The 14,929-nt window shown below is 44.5% G+C and overlaps 1 protein-coding gene across 3 annotated transcripts in view; it reads right to left on the bottom strand.

Annotated features, from left to right (window-relative positions):
• LOC138303890 (chloride channel CLIC-like protein 1) overlaps nucleotides 1-14,929 on the bottom strand; it is a 1,109,212-nt gene that overhangs the window by 391,427 nt on the left and 702,856 nt on the right. For all 3 annotated transcript variants that reach the window (XM_069243419.1, XM_069243421.1, XM_069243420.1), the window contains one exon: nucleotides 6,270-6,422. In XM_069243419.1, the coding sequence (XP_069099520.1) occupies nucleotides 6,270-6,422 (153 nt within the window). The remainder of the gene's footprint in view (nucleotides 1-6,269; nucleotides 6,423-14,929) is intronic.

Here is a 14,929-nt window from a genome sequence, read left to right as displayed (position 1 = left end):
AATTACAATTTCCTAGCTATCATGAAGGAAAGTTTACATTTTATTAAGGACACAGAGGCAAGGTTTATCCCTCTCAGTTATCCATTCTCATTCAGTGAACCTCCCTCAATTGTGAGGATTTACGGACATGATAAGCATGTTCATCATATGTTTGAGATTGCTATTGTAAACGTTTGTGGTTCAAATTTCTTTATTAATTTTCAATATAAAAAGAAAAAAGAGAAACTCAAGGGGTGTCACAGCACCCAACAGACCTATAAGGACAAACAGGCAACAGCAGTCTCCCCCCCAGGTGCGCCAGTATATTGTCACGTCAGCAGGATTAGGAGTGGGATCTCTGACACGGCTACCCTCCGGTCCGCACTCTATGGGCTCTCCCTGTCTTGTAAATGGAGAAGTCGCAGGTATTTAGGGCAGGTGAGTTCTCTAAATCCCCCAGAGAGTAAGGACAGGAAGGGGTACCTCAGCTACCTACAGGATTGCCACTGTGTTGTGAGGGTAAGGGTGAGCTTTTCCATCCCCAAAAACAGCCCCACCCTGTGTAACCAACTCCGCTGTGTAGGGATCTGAGGGGTTTTCCAGCGAGTCAGTATGTTTTGTAGGGCTGCCTCTAGGACTAGGCCGATCGGTCAGCCCCGTAGGGACTTTAGCAGGAATGTCAGGGGGTTTGGTAGGCCTATTATGATGTAGGCCGGGAAGCTCGGCAGTTGGGTGTTTATATGGTGATCTATGTCATTTAAGATTCCCTCCCAGTACGAAGACAACTACGGGCATTCCCACAGAATATGAGTCAGGGTACCCAGGTCGCCACAACCCCTCCAACAGAGGGGTGATCGTGAGCTGTCCACTTGATGGAGCGGGGCCGGGGTGAGATACCAGTAGGTAGCGATCTTCACTGCAGTCTCTGTGCTGGTTGCACAGCACGCTGTGTGGCGCACCCGGTAATATATCGCCTCCCATTCGCGGGTGTTATGGATCTTCCCAACTTTGTCTCCCAACGTGTCTGACTCTGGATTTTGGGAATCTGGACTGCGTGATGGAGTAGATCGTAGAGCTTGAAATAGCATGTTTGTCTGCCGTCTTTGTCAACAGCCATCTTTCATATTGTGTGATAGGTCTACGTGCCTTCTCCCTAATCGAGGAATGCGTTACCCAGTGGCGGATCTGAAGATAGTGCATTCTCTCTGTCTCCAGGAGAGAGTGGGTCCTTAAGTTTTCGAAAGGCAATATTCCCTCTGCCTCAAACAGATGTCCAATGGAGCGGCATGAGGAAGATGTCCAAGAGCGGTAGGCGCTGTGGTCCAAGCCCGGCGTGAAATCCGGGTTTCCCACGATGGGTATCAGGGGGGAGGGAAAGGAGGTTAAGTTGCTTGTTCGAGCTGTTTGATCCCATACCCTCATAGTAGTTCTGGTGACAGGGGACGAGTAGAGGCCCCGTGGTCTATGGCGGCCTGGTAGGAATGGGATCCTCCAGAGGGAGGTGCCCGCAATTCCATGGTCCATTTACAACCAACGTGTGTCTGAGTCTGGTCTGGTGGATCTTAGGTCCACCAGGTACCTAAGATGGGTGGCCTTGTAGTATTGCTGAACTTCTGGGATTCCCAGGCCCTTCCTGTGCAGGGGCTGGTAAGCCAGGAGGCGAGCCATTCTGTTATTTTTTACCCCCCCCCCATACGAAACAGTTGATTTCACCCTGCAACGCCTAGAGGGAGCTGGGAGGAGGCTCGGCTGGCAGTGCCTGGAATAAAATCAGTGCCCTAGGGAGGACCGTCATTTTAATGGCGGCTATTCTGCCAACCCATGAAATGGGGTAGTGTCTCCACTTGGCCAACTATAACTTGATGCCTCGAAGGAGAAGCTGGTTATTCATTGCAGATTATTCTGATACTGTCCCACCTATCTGGATGCTCAGATATTGGATGGGGTCCTTCTGCCACTGGAATGGCTATTGCTGTGCCAGTATGTTCACCGTCTTCCTCGGGAGCGCAAGACTGAGTGCCTCTGACTTAGAAAGGTTTATCCGGAAGCCTGACACTGTCCCAAAAGACTCCACCCCGCAAAAAAGCCAGGAGGGCCTGTAACGGATCGTCAAGTGCAACCACCACATCATCTGAAAGAGCACAATGGTATATTCGTCTCCGCCAAAGAATGCTCCAGTAATCTCTGGGTTGTCCCTCACCCTCTGCACAAAGGGCTCCATATAAAGAGTGAAAAATAGGGGGAATAGCGGTCACTCCTGTCGGGACCCGCGACCCACCAGAAAGGGAGTGGATGTTACCCCATTGATTCTGACTTAGGATCTCAGTTGGCTATATGCACTTGCAATCCAAGCTCGGAACTGCGGCCCCAGGCTGAAGTGCTCCAACATTGTGTGGAGGTGTGACCAGTGAACTCGGTCAAACGCCTTCTCAGCGTCTATGCTCAGCAGCATTATCTCCCTCCCTGCTCCCGTTTGGTGTTGTCTCCACACTGTCGGTGTGGGGTGAATCCCACCTGGTCGGGGTCTACAAATCTAGGCATCAGCGGGTTCAAGTGGGCGGCAAGGATGCCCATAAGCAGCTTGAAGTCTATGTTTAGTAATGAAATAGGTCTATAGGACCCGCACTCTGTGGGGTTCTTTCCAGGCTTAGGGATTACCACAATAGATGCGTCCAGCATAGATGGTGGCATCTATCCAGGGCCCGTAATAGCATTAAAAAGTCAGGTTTATATCAGAGCCAGGCTAGTACAGAATGTTTTGTAAAAGGGGCCGGGGAAGCCGTCTGTATGCAGGGATTTTGAGGCCTCCAGTCAGGCTATTGCCGACATTACCTCCTCGATCTTAATTGGGGCCTAGAGCTGGGTTGCCTCTAAGGGTGTCAATTTAGTCGTAGGGGCCTGGTTAAGATATTGCTGGGAGGTGCTCGAGTCAGTCTGTTGCGGAGAGTAAAGAGCCTGATAAAAGCTACGGAAGGCTGAGGCAATGTGAGTGTAGCTCATTACCTCTGATCCCCATGGGGTCCTTATTACTTCCACCGCCATGGTCTGCCTCTAAGCCTGGTTGCCAGAAGGCGTCTGCATTTATTGCCGCCCACGTAATAGGAGTGGCTGAGTATTCTGCCGTGTCCATGTCTAGCCCCCCAACTTGGGTCCTAGCTGCGCTGAGCTGAGCTGTCTCCAAACTCTCGGGCCCCGTCCATTTGTGGATCCTATCAAGTTCTGTCACTTTCCCCCCTTATTACCGTCTTCAGCATGTCCCACAGTAGGAAGATTGGTGTGTCAGATGTGTCATTAAATTCTAGAACAGTGGCAATAGCTTTAGTTATCGGGGACACCACCTCAGTCTCATCAGGAGAGTAGTTCTTAATCACCAAGGGCGGGGACCCTCAGCCAGGGAGGGGGACGCTGAACATGAGGGATACGTAGCATGCTCCGACAATGCACAGGGCTCGATTTCTAGGTCTCTCAGCACCTGTTGGATTTCGTTACAACCCAGAAAAAGGTTTATGCAAGCATAGGTCTTATGTGCGTGGGAGTAAAAAGTGTACTCTCTAGTGGTATAATAGTTAGTATTATAAAAGAAGGAGATGGGGCTAACAGTCCTAGCTGCTGTCTGAAACTGGGGAAGGAGGTTGGAGTCCAAGCGTTGACTCAACATTCTCTGATTCTGGGTAAATCATATAATCTCCCCACTTCAAATTTAATGAAAAATATGACTCTGACCTTGTGTACAAGTACAGTGCTCTAATGCCCTTGCGCAGCTAGTGCTGAATAACACTGCTAAAATGTGTGTGTGCAGAGATATATATCTATATATATATATATATATATATATATATATATAGAGAGAGCGAGCGATATAGATATATATTAACACTCAAGAAATCCTAATCCTGACACTACTGAGGAGTACAAGAAAAACACCCTCTAAATCAACACACGTATATGTAGCAACAGGAAAGAGTTAAGAAGTCTGTTGTACTGAGAAACATCAAGGCACTTCTAAACACTTTATATAGCATACAGCACACACATAGCTCTACACAACACAGATAAGTTTAAGCACTATGGAAAAATGAACATCACTTTCTTATAAAAGTGTTAGATTATTTTGCTTATTCTTGGTATTGGACTTCTAAAATACATAAAGAATATGTTATACACATTAAATGTCAAATCTGTGTGGTCAAATATCCATTGTTACTTCAATTTTTAGGTCTCGCCTGAGACTGCGAATGCAAGAGATTTTAGGTCTCGTCTGAGACTGCGAATGCAAGAGATTTTGTTTGACTCTGATTTTTAGGTCACGCCTGAGCCAGTGCATGCACTGTTGCTTGTAAGACATTTTCTTTACTTACAGGGGGCTTAAGCCTGCCTAATGATTATCATTGTTTTTTTCATCGTCACTGGCATTTCCTTGCATCTACTTGGCTAGAACATGCTGCTTCATTTCCTCTTTGTGTGTTTGTCCTTCCCCTGGAGCACAGCAAGTACTGCTTCCTTGCCTAGTGTATATCTTTCCACTGTTCTTCGGAGGTACTTTTTAGGGTTGAGCACAAATCGCTCCGTCCCTGGTGTAATCTCTCTGTGGGCTTTTAACCATGCCAATGTCAAGCCCATCAGCTTGGTTGGTTCGTGGGCTTGCCTTTTAAAATTTGTGTGATTTAATTAGTGAAAGGCATGCATACCTCATACATTTTCCGGTGTTTAGCCCGCCTCGAGCGCACTGGCCAACTACTGAAAACATACAAGGCTCCTTGTTTTCCATATGGTTTCTGCACTATTCTTCTCTTTAGGCAGAGTGATCTTGCTGGGCAGTAGTAGAGCGCTTTGCATGACATCAACCCCGTTACATGGATAGTTGCACTTTTGACGGTTACATGGATAATAGCACTTTTGACGATACGGTGCACTGCGAGCGAACTTCTGTTTCCTTTTGTGTGTCTCTTTCACTTTTCAGTTTATGTGGCAAGAAAAGTCCGGTTAGGAGTTTACAACGCTAATAGCTTTAACTCGAGTAAAGGTGAGACCCATTGCATTGCAAAGGCTTGTTTTGTTTTAGTTGCAGCAGTGCATGTATTTGCTGGCTGTCCTGCTCCGCGTTGTTGCTTGCCTTGTTGTCCGCTGCTTTGCCTAATTGTACGTAGCTTGCCCTATTGTCCATTGCTTGCATTTTCACCCCACTCTCTCCCGCCAGAAAAAAAGCACTATGACTTGTGTCATTGTGCTTTTTGTGTTACTTACCCTGTTGTTGTTGCTTGTCATGTAACCCCCCCTCCATCACTGTTGTTGCTTGCGCCGCCCTTTCCTGCCAAAAAAAAAAAGCACTAGGACGCAACCGGAAAACCAGAACTGGCCATCTGATGGTTTTTTTTCCCCTAACTATTAGCCATGCTGCACAGAAGCCACACTGTTATAAAACATGGCTAAAAACATTGTCAAAGCCAACAGATCTCACAAAAGATAGACTTATTTGCTTTGCCAATGCTGGTTATGTTTACATTACATAACTGAGAAAAAAACACAGAGTTTTATAAATAATTAGTCCTTTAAAAAGATTCATTCATACAAATATACGAAAGGGTGCCTAGCTCCTTTCACTAAACTGGTTGGCCAAGAACTCACAATTGCAACTTTTGGCTCTACAAGCATTAACATTTCATATTCCTTTTTGGTGGAAAACCATAATGCAGCTAAACGGATTGCTAATTCAACTGCACACCCCGAATTCTGTTAACTACACACTCGCATGAATGTATTAGTTGTGTCTCAGCACTCCGACATGGAGAAGTGTAAGCCTTGTTGCACTGCTAGGCATCCCTTGCATTAAAAAAAAAAAACATCTAAAGTAAAACTCACCTTAAGCTTCCTGATGGTGTAAAAGGGCCCAGAAACAGACACAATAGAAGAACTTTAAAAAAAAAAAAAAAAAATTCTAATTTATTTTAAATAGGATTGTCAATTCTAGCTTCATAACCTCAGATTATTTCGCCATCCCTCTAAACATATTACTATTGCAGCAAAACATACTCACATTAAGAGTTTTCTAACTCTGCAAATAAATACGTTGGCTTTCACCATTTCTCTTGTTCCAGACTGAAATGGCCACACATCTACAGAGCAGAAGATTACAACTGCATGCATTCATCTTTTATAGAATTCTGCAGAGACATCCCTTCTCCTTCGCACTACAGTCACTGAGAACCCATGCCTTTTCACTGTCCGCTGCAAAGCAGCCTATGTCTTGGTTCCTTACCTCTGGCCAGGGACAGGGTTCAGAGCTGACTTACCATTAGCGGAGTTACTTCCCAGAAGGGATCCACTACCAGAGCCCGGTGGTAGTTCTCGCAGGAGTCACTTTCCCAAGCAAAGTGCCAGGACAGCCATACTTTAAAAGAACCCCAGAGGGAGAGGTTTTCAGAGTTGCAGTTGTTGGGGAACCCCTGAGGTAAATAAAAATAAATAAAACAAGAGAAAAGCACAGGTCAGAATAAGTTCGCCCTGCGGACCATTTATACTTAATGCATAAACATGAGAATAAATATTGCAACCCACTTTTCAGCCATCCATTAAAGTCGATACGACACACATGAGACTTCCAACAATGGTACAGTGGGAGCTTCAGGCACTAGTCCCTTCAGTGTAAAAAGAACGCATCTCAATGTGAACTCTGCTATGCAGATTCACAAATCCACAAGCACAGCAACAAATAACCCCACGATCGCAAATGAGTCAGAGGCAAATAAACACTGCACGTGCAAAAGGTGAAATGGTTCAGAAATAGATAAACATAAGCAGACCAGGAGTGCTGCGACTGCCAATGTGTATGTGTTTTTTTCTTCTGATTATCCCATCAGCGGTTCCAAACAACGGCCTCTGTCATTTTTGGGTCGAGCTTAGCAGCGCGCAGGCGCTGCTTTTATGACGTGTTGGTATCTATGTGGGCTTTTAACCACGCCCACCTCATGCCCATCACTTTCACTCGTTCCTGGGCTTGTCTTTCAAAAATCCTATGATTAATTGTTAAATGCTTTACGTTTGTTCCACCTTAGGGCGGTTTTGGTACTGCCTTAGGGACCAACCGGGTAAATGGATAATTGCATGTTTGCCAATAAGTTTGACTGCGAGCTAACTTATTTTTCCTTTTGTGTCGCTCCTTCGTGCTCACGGTTATGGCGTTGCGCTTTGAATTGACTTGCTTATGTCAACTATTACTTTTCATTTTCTGTTTATGTAGCAAGAAAAGTCCAGTTAGGAATTTACAACGCTAATAGTTCTAACTGGAGCAAACGCGAGACCCATTACATTGCAAATGCTTGTTTTCCCAGGCTACGTTCAAATGGCCTTATTTTAGCTTGAACTTGTGTCTGCACAATCAGGATGGTACTTCTGTGGGTGCTCAAGCCTAAAGAAGCCAATATAAACTTGGTTCCAACTTGGCTTACAATGCAAACTTTCGCAAATAATTTTCCATTGATTATACACACTGTTAAAAATAATCATTTAGAGAAGAAAGAGTTTCCTATTGTTATCGCTGTTACAACAAAGTCAGATTTGATAGTCAAATACCCCAAGTCCTATCAAAGCTCTTCTTTTTGTGGCAATGTAATGAACAAGCATTTTCAAAACCAATAGGTGTGGCGTTGGCCGCTAGCCTTATGACAATTATTTTTTGTTATCTTTTTTTGCAAAACTTTATTATTTGGAAATATGCCAGGCCCTTGTCAATCTGAAAAAAAATAATTTGCTACAAGTAAATTGTTTTTTTTGGTCTCAATAAACATATATTGCCATAGACCCTGGCACTGAATGGGAACTACTTTGTGTGTGGATGTGCTCCTTGTGAAAGGGCGAATTCCATAACTCTTAGTGAATTCAGCCAATGGTTGAAGTGGGCTAATACACTGCCTCTTGATGCATGCTGGAGTGGGTGGAAGAAAAATGTGCATGACACCAACCACAACCAGTAATGAATAAAGGCTGGTTGAAGCCCCTCCAAGTAACTACGTTAGACATATAATTTTAGTAAAATCAAAAGGTCCTGCCTAACACAGACCTGAAAAAGGAAGTCACTCTGAAACTGGTTGCAAACCTGTTTGCTTTGCAAAAGAAAGAAGAAGGAAAGAAAGGAAGGAAAGAAAGAAAGAAGGAAGGAAAAAGAGGGAAACTGAAAGAAGGAAAGACAGGAAAGAAAAGGAACTACAGAGGAAAAAAGAAGGCAAAGAGAAGGAAAGAAAAAATAGAAAAAAGGAAGGAAAGAAAGAGAAGGAAAAACTGAAAGAGAAAGACCGGGTCACCAAAGTACAGCTGTAACAAGACTCACAGGGCGCTCAGCACATAGCTCAGCTTACGGCGGTCGTGGAAAACAATCTTGCATACGTTGTGTAGCCTGATAGGTGCATAATCAAATCCTCACACCTTGTGCAGGAATTCCTCACAGTAGGCCTCCCCATTGGATCTCGCTCCCTCCACGCTCCCCTCTTCCTGCCAGGCCACACTGGTCTTGGCAAGCAGGCAGACACTTGTGTTCCATGTTCCAAGGCCAGTGGTCTTGGTTTTCCTGGGTGATGTCCCTTCATTCATCAGTGAGACTAGCAAGCCTTGGCCCCCAGTCCAAATCACAGGCAGAAGTCTTGCAGAGCTTCCCCTTCACACACAGCATATCGGGCTGTTTGGCAGGTGACACATTTTTGGGGCCTCAACCTCCCCTTCTTGTAGTCTTTATCCAGACACCAAATGAGATTAGGGGTATGGGTCTCTGAAGTTTTATGTTGGGTTTCTGCTTACTTTGAAGTGGGCACTTTTCCTCTTCCTTCATGAAAGAGGTCTTCTACAGCAGGGACCACTTCTAAGCAGATTGTTCACAACACAATTCCTGGGAGTGACCGGAGTTCACATCTGGATGTCAGCCACAGTGAAATTTGCATTAAAAAGGTAATCCCAGATCTATTCTTTGTGATTCTCTTATCAGCCACATCTTCCTTCTTGAGATGTGTCCAGGCCCCGTCTTCGTGATCTATCACTAAATTAATGAGCAGTCTTTGGAAATGGAAAGTGAGTCTCTTCCTTTTCCCTCCAGTTTGTCCCCCATCCAGCTCACAGGAATGTAGCAATACACAGATCTGTCTGGGGGAATTACTCTCCTCCTCATCATGTCTTTACCGGGCAGGTTTGAGGGTCCCAAAATGGAATCCAAGGTCCTCCATACAATGTCCCATTGCAGGTACATTTACACAGTTTACATTCATAGCACACTTTCTGTTCAGCTTCAATGCCTCTATGCATTTTAACCTCAAATGTACACATGCATTCAGCACACATAGCCTGTGTGCACTGTTCAGTATTGAAGCTTTCCTATATCCAACCAGGATGTGCTTATTTTAAAACACACACACTCCCTATGCGTGCACTGCACAACACTTCACCCTTCATCTATTGTACTACAAACAAGCACACACGCAGACCCTGTGCATTCACGGCATAGCATTACATCGCTCATGTAATTAATTCCTCTAAGGCATACCCAGTATGTGTACTAACCGCACACATACTGCAAAGCACTGCTATATCCTTGTGCTATACCCTTCCCAGGGAAACATACAGACAACGCAGTCACTACTCCTGCACTGTACAGCATTCCATGTCTACCTGATGTAGGCCATGGGTGTACTAAGCACACAGCATTGGAACTTTTAAGAAGGTGAGTGAGCTGTAGGCCTCACTCTAGTGACACGGGGTGAAAAGGTCCTGTTTACTACAGCCTTCCACCACTATGAGGGTAGCACTTTAAGTGACCCTCCCGCTCCAACAAGATGGGAATCCAAGAGACAGGCCTCTTGGATTCATGCATGTGTTTGCCTATGACCAAAAAATCATCATTAGGGATTCAGACAAGAGTACAATTGGGCACTCAGGACAGAATCACACATCTTTTACCATGCAGAGAACTTTTCCGTCCCAACAGCATCAATCAGAGGAGAAAATGGAGCTTGTGTGGTGACTGATATATATTGACAGAACCATGTGTACTAGCAGAAAGAAAACTAATATTATAGATTTCTGCCTAACTCCTTTTCTTAGATACTGAAAATTGGCAGTAAATAAGGGTTTAGTACTCTGATAAATTAAATTCGGTGGTGACCCAAATGCCAGCTTACTAGCCACACGTTAGGCAGAAGTGTGTTCATTACTATTGATTAAAAAAAAACATTGCCTTTTTTTTTTTTAACACTGTAAAGTGAAAAAGAATTTCAAGCCAAACCAGGCTTCTATGTGAGGGTACCAAAAGCTCTCATCTTTTCTAAGGCATTTTAAATGTTTATCTATCCCATCTTTTAGGCAAAGTCCACATCAGCGATTTAAGTGAACGACAAAAAAACATGTACTGAAATATTGTCTGCCTTCACTGTAATGTTAAGTATATTTATAAAACACAATATCATTCACAAGGGTATCCTGGCGCTAAGCAGCTGTGTGTACCTAACCCTGCCCTGAGTAAATTCTAGCATGATTGTCAACAGTTTAGGACTGGATACATTTGATTAAATACACCTCTCACTTAATTTTTATTTCTGGTTACAGCCACTGGGAATTTCATTTGATGGACTCAAGTGAAGCCTCAAGGCATGAACTGAGGAAAAAGGTACTTACCTTTGGTAATTAGATTTCTGGTAGATACATGATCTTCCAACAGATTCTCCATGTTAAGTATTATCCATTCTAGGCTTCAAACTGGTTGGGAAAAGCGTTTTCAAGCAGTAGCACATGAGCGCAGCCTGGTGGAGCTGGGCAGCTCCAACTATGACTCCGCCTCTGCATTTGACAGCCCATTAGGTGCCAATAGGTATGTTTGCGTCAGTTCCCGAACTTTTCCGCATCCCATAGACCCGTGCAGGGAAGAACCGAAAGATTAGCAACAAAAACAGTACATTAAATGTTTTCATGCACAAGGATCTTATTGGTCACTTCACTTAGAGGAGGGAGGGAGGTGAGGAAGCTTCAGGAAGATCATAAATCTATCAGAAATGTATTACCCAAAGATAAGTAAATTTGACATCACTGTTAGCATGAATCCCAAATCAAAACCTCACTGGGATGTGAGAATGAGAAGTGCTGGTTAATCAAGGACTATCTCTGACACCATGACATGTTGGTGGAACTGTTGAATTATGGACTTCGCAGAGTTGAGGAGCCACTTCAAGATTTGTTCAGAAGCATCCAGGCTGTCATTAAATGAATCCACAAAATGTTGTTTTCATGAGTTCTGGCAAGCTGATTATTATAAATTTTGTCAATTCCCATAATGAATTAACATGTTGACCTACGAGGTAGGGGGAATTAGTAGGACAAGGCTGCCAGAAGCAAAGACTTTTCAGCTAAAATAGTAATGTTTCTTTGATTCTGTCAAGAGGAGCCTTATGGAAGGTGGTACTCGAGGACAATGTTTGGATAACCAGACTTGCTAGCCATGAGTGAGAGAACAAAAAGCGGGGGTCACCAGGCGCAGGCTTATGTCACCTGGAAATCTATCTGTGGGCTGCCAGTCCCACAAATGGTGTCTCCCATCAGTCATAATAGGGATGAGGACTATCACAGGAGGAAAAACAAGAAGCCACATTCATTGCCAGATCAGGCATCACAAACTGTATAAAATACTTTATATATTAAGTGCATGAAAATACTCTCTTCACCACACATAGGTATAATGTTACCCTTCGCCCAGCTCAGAAATACTCTGAAAACTTCTATAATCATGGATTATATCACCACCATTGGTAAGATCCTCAGGCTCGTTCAAGCCACAGAGCCCTTTTATGAGTGAACCACCTCTGAACCGTACCAGTTACTCCTCAATTTACGTAATATGAGTTTTAAAGATTACCAGCTTTTTTTGGGTTAAATAATTTAGTAAATACATGGAGATTATAAATGGAGAGCTTTCTCTATTATTAGTAGCGTATGCAGATTTAGTCTAAGCCGTTTCAACATATGTATGACAATTAAAAAAAATTATGGCATTTAACATACCAGAATCATATCTGAAATAAAATACAGCAGTATGATAATCTTTCTTCAGTTTTATTTCAAGTAGTATTGCTTAAACTTTTCTGCTCAAAACTACCTTGAACCTAGATAAAAGACTGCATGGACTCTATTTTTGGGATTAAAAATTGACTAATGAGCAAAATTCATTTGATAGACTCCCTCTTCTGCACCCAATGACTTTTTTTTTTTTTAATCATCCCTCTTTTTTCAGTGTCCCAAAATGTGCTTAATCTTTTAGATTCCCTACAATATAGTCAGTAGGAATTTCCTGTAGGAAATTCTGTTTATAAAACAAGTGACAGAATCTGAGATTTGTTGGAGGTTATTGTGATGTCCATTATTGTGACCCAAAATATTTACAAAGGACCCAAAATGCTTCACTTAGAGAGGTTATATGTGTGAGCACGAAGGATAAAATTTCAGTCACCCAGACGCCTGTAGATTAGCTCCCCATCCCATATAGGATGCAATTTTAAGATCCCTTTTCAGTGGTCAAATGCTTGCACAATTTGACTCCAAGTCAAGTGATGTAAATCAGTCATTTTTTAGGTTGAGCACAGCAGCGCACATGCTTTGCTTTTCCGACGTGTTGGTACGTATCTGGGCTTTTAACCACACCCACTGCACGCCCATCACTATCACTCATTCATGTGCTTGTCTTTAAAAAAATCCTTTGTTTTCGTTGGTAACTGCTTACGTTTGTCCCTCCTTAGGGTGCTTCGGTTACCGCCTTGACCATTGACCCTGTTACATGGATAATTGCACTTTTGGCGATAACTTTTTTCCTTTTGTCTCTCTTTTCGCACTCACGGCGGCGCTTTGAATCGGCTCACTTATGTCAACTGTTTTACTTTTTATTTTCAGTTTGTGTGGCAAGAAAAGTCCGGTTCGGAATTTACAACGCTAATAGCTCCAACTCGAGCAAACGTGAGACCAATTGCATTGCAAATACTTGTTTAGAAATCTAATTGAAATCTGTGAACCTTTTCTGTCATAGACCATGTATTTTTTTTGGATACTCTAAAATATCTTTGAAGGGAAATATCACAATTACAGCGTAATCGCGGACTACCTTAGTTTTTATGATGATGGTAGCACTTCAACTGAGATAGTATGGGAGGCTATGAAGGCAGTGGTGCGGGGTGAGGTGATGGCACTGTCCGCGAGAGATAACAAGGCAAAGAGAGAGATAAGGGAGGAGCTGGAGCAAAGGGTGGTTGTGCTGGAGCGCTCCCACAAAACTACTGGTGCACCTCGAATTTGGCGGGAATTAGAGAAGGTGAGGCAACAGCTGAAGAGGCTGGACTGGGATAGGGCGGAGTATGCGATAGCGAGACTCAAGCACAAATTCTATGTTGGGCGCAATAGGAGCGGGAAGCTATTGGCACACCGGTTACGAGCACAGCGTGCAGTGTCTGCGATAAAACTGATCCACTCCTCTTCTGGAATGGTGGTGGGTACGAGCGATCAGATTGCAGAGGCTTTTGCGGAGTTTTACCGGGGCTTATACGCGGCTGATGAGGGAGATCCCGAGGCATTGGATTCATTTTTAGAGGGCATAGCAATCACCCCTCTTGGTGCAAAAGAGGCGCTTCTGTTGGACCAGCCGAGAAGGTTGGAAGAGGTTATTTCGGCAATTTCTCGACTAAAGGTTGGGAAGTCACCTGGCCCTGATGGGTTTACGGCCTCATTCTATAAGACTTTCTGCGTGGAACTCGCTCCGCTTTTGGTGCGTCTTTTTAACTCCTTTCGGACGACAGGAGCCCTGACACCTAGTATGTTGGATGCTACTATTGTAGTTATACATAAACCGGGTAAGGATCCAGAGGAGTGTGCCTCATATAGATCGATCTCGCTTCTGGATATAGATGCCAAGTTGTTTACTGGCATTCTGGCTTCCCGCCTTAATTTCTATATGCGGGGCCTTATTGATCCGGATCAATCAGGTTTTATACCAAACCGACAATGCGATGACAATACGAAACGGCTCCTGCACCTGTTGGATAAAACGGATCGCTCCAGCAGGGAAGCGCTCTTCCTCTCTATCGATGCTGAAAAAGCGTTTGATAGGGTTCATTGGCCCTATCTCTTTAAGGTGTTGGAGCGATTCGGGCTAGGCCCCGTTTTGAGGTCTTGGATCAGTTGCGTTTATCGGTCGCCCAGGGCGGCGGTTCGAGTTAATGGGGTGCTCTTCCTGCCTTTCCCGGTCGGACGCGGGACCAGACAGGGATGCCCGCTTTCTCCCCTCTTATTTGCACTATGTATGGAGCCCCTTGCACAGAGGTTGCAGGATAGTCCCTTGGTTTCGGGGGTGAAGTTTGGCGGAGACCATCTCATCACCCTCTATGCAGATGATGTGATCCTTACTCTGGTGGAGCCTGCGACCTCACTGCCAGCGCTTATGTAGATAATAGTTGAGTTTGGTCAGGTCTCGGGATTTCGAGTTAACATGCAGAAGTCTCAGGTTCTCGGTTTGTCGGTGAGACCGGATCATGAGGCAGACCTGAGGGCTAGCTACCCCTTTCCCTGGTCGTCCTCGAGTTCTCCCTATTTAGGAATTGAGCTAGCGACCTCGGTGGCTAGGACAGCGAGCCTGAATTATGTGACACTGGTTCGTGAAGTTCAGCGAGATTTGGAATCGTGGGGGAGGCATAAACTGTCTTGGCTGGGTAGAGTGGCGGCGGCGAAGATGACAATCTTGCCGCGCATTCTTTATGTGTTTCAGGTGCTTCCGCTAAATCCTCCCCGAGAACGATAGCTACTCTTCAATCGGCGATCCTGAAGTTTATATGGGAGGGGCGACCTCCGCGGCTATCATGACGGGTGCTGTACCGTACTAAGAGTGGGGGAGGCTTAGCGATCCCTTGCCTCCAGAGATACTTTCAGGCGACACAGCTACGTTTTC

This window comes from Pleurodeles waltl, chromosome 7, assembly GCF_031143425.1.
Source record: "Pleurodeles waltl isolate 20211129_DDA chromosome 7, aPleWal1.hap1.20221129, whole genome shotgun sequence".
In the NCBI taxonomy this organism is placed as follows: domain Eukaryota; kingdom Metazoa; phylum Chordata; class Amphibia; order Caudata; family Salamandridae; genus Pleurodeles; species Pleurodeles waltl.
This window is presented reverse-complemented; position numbering and strand designations above follow the sequence as displayed.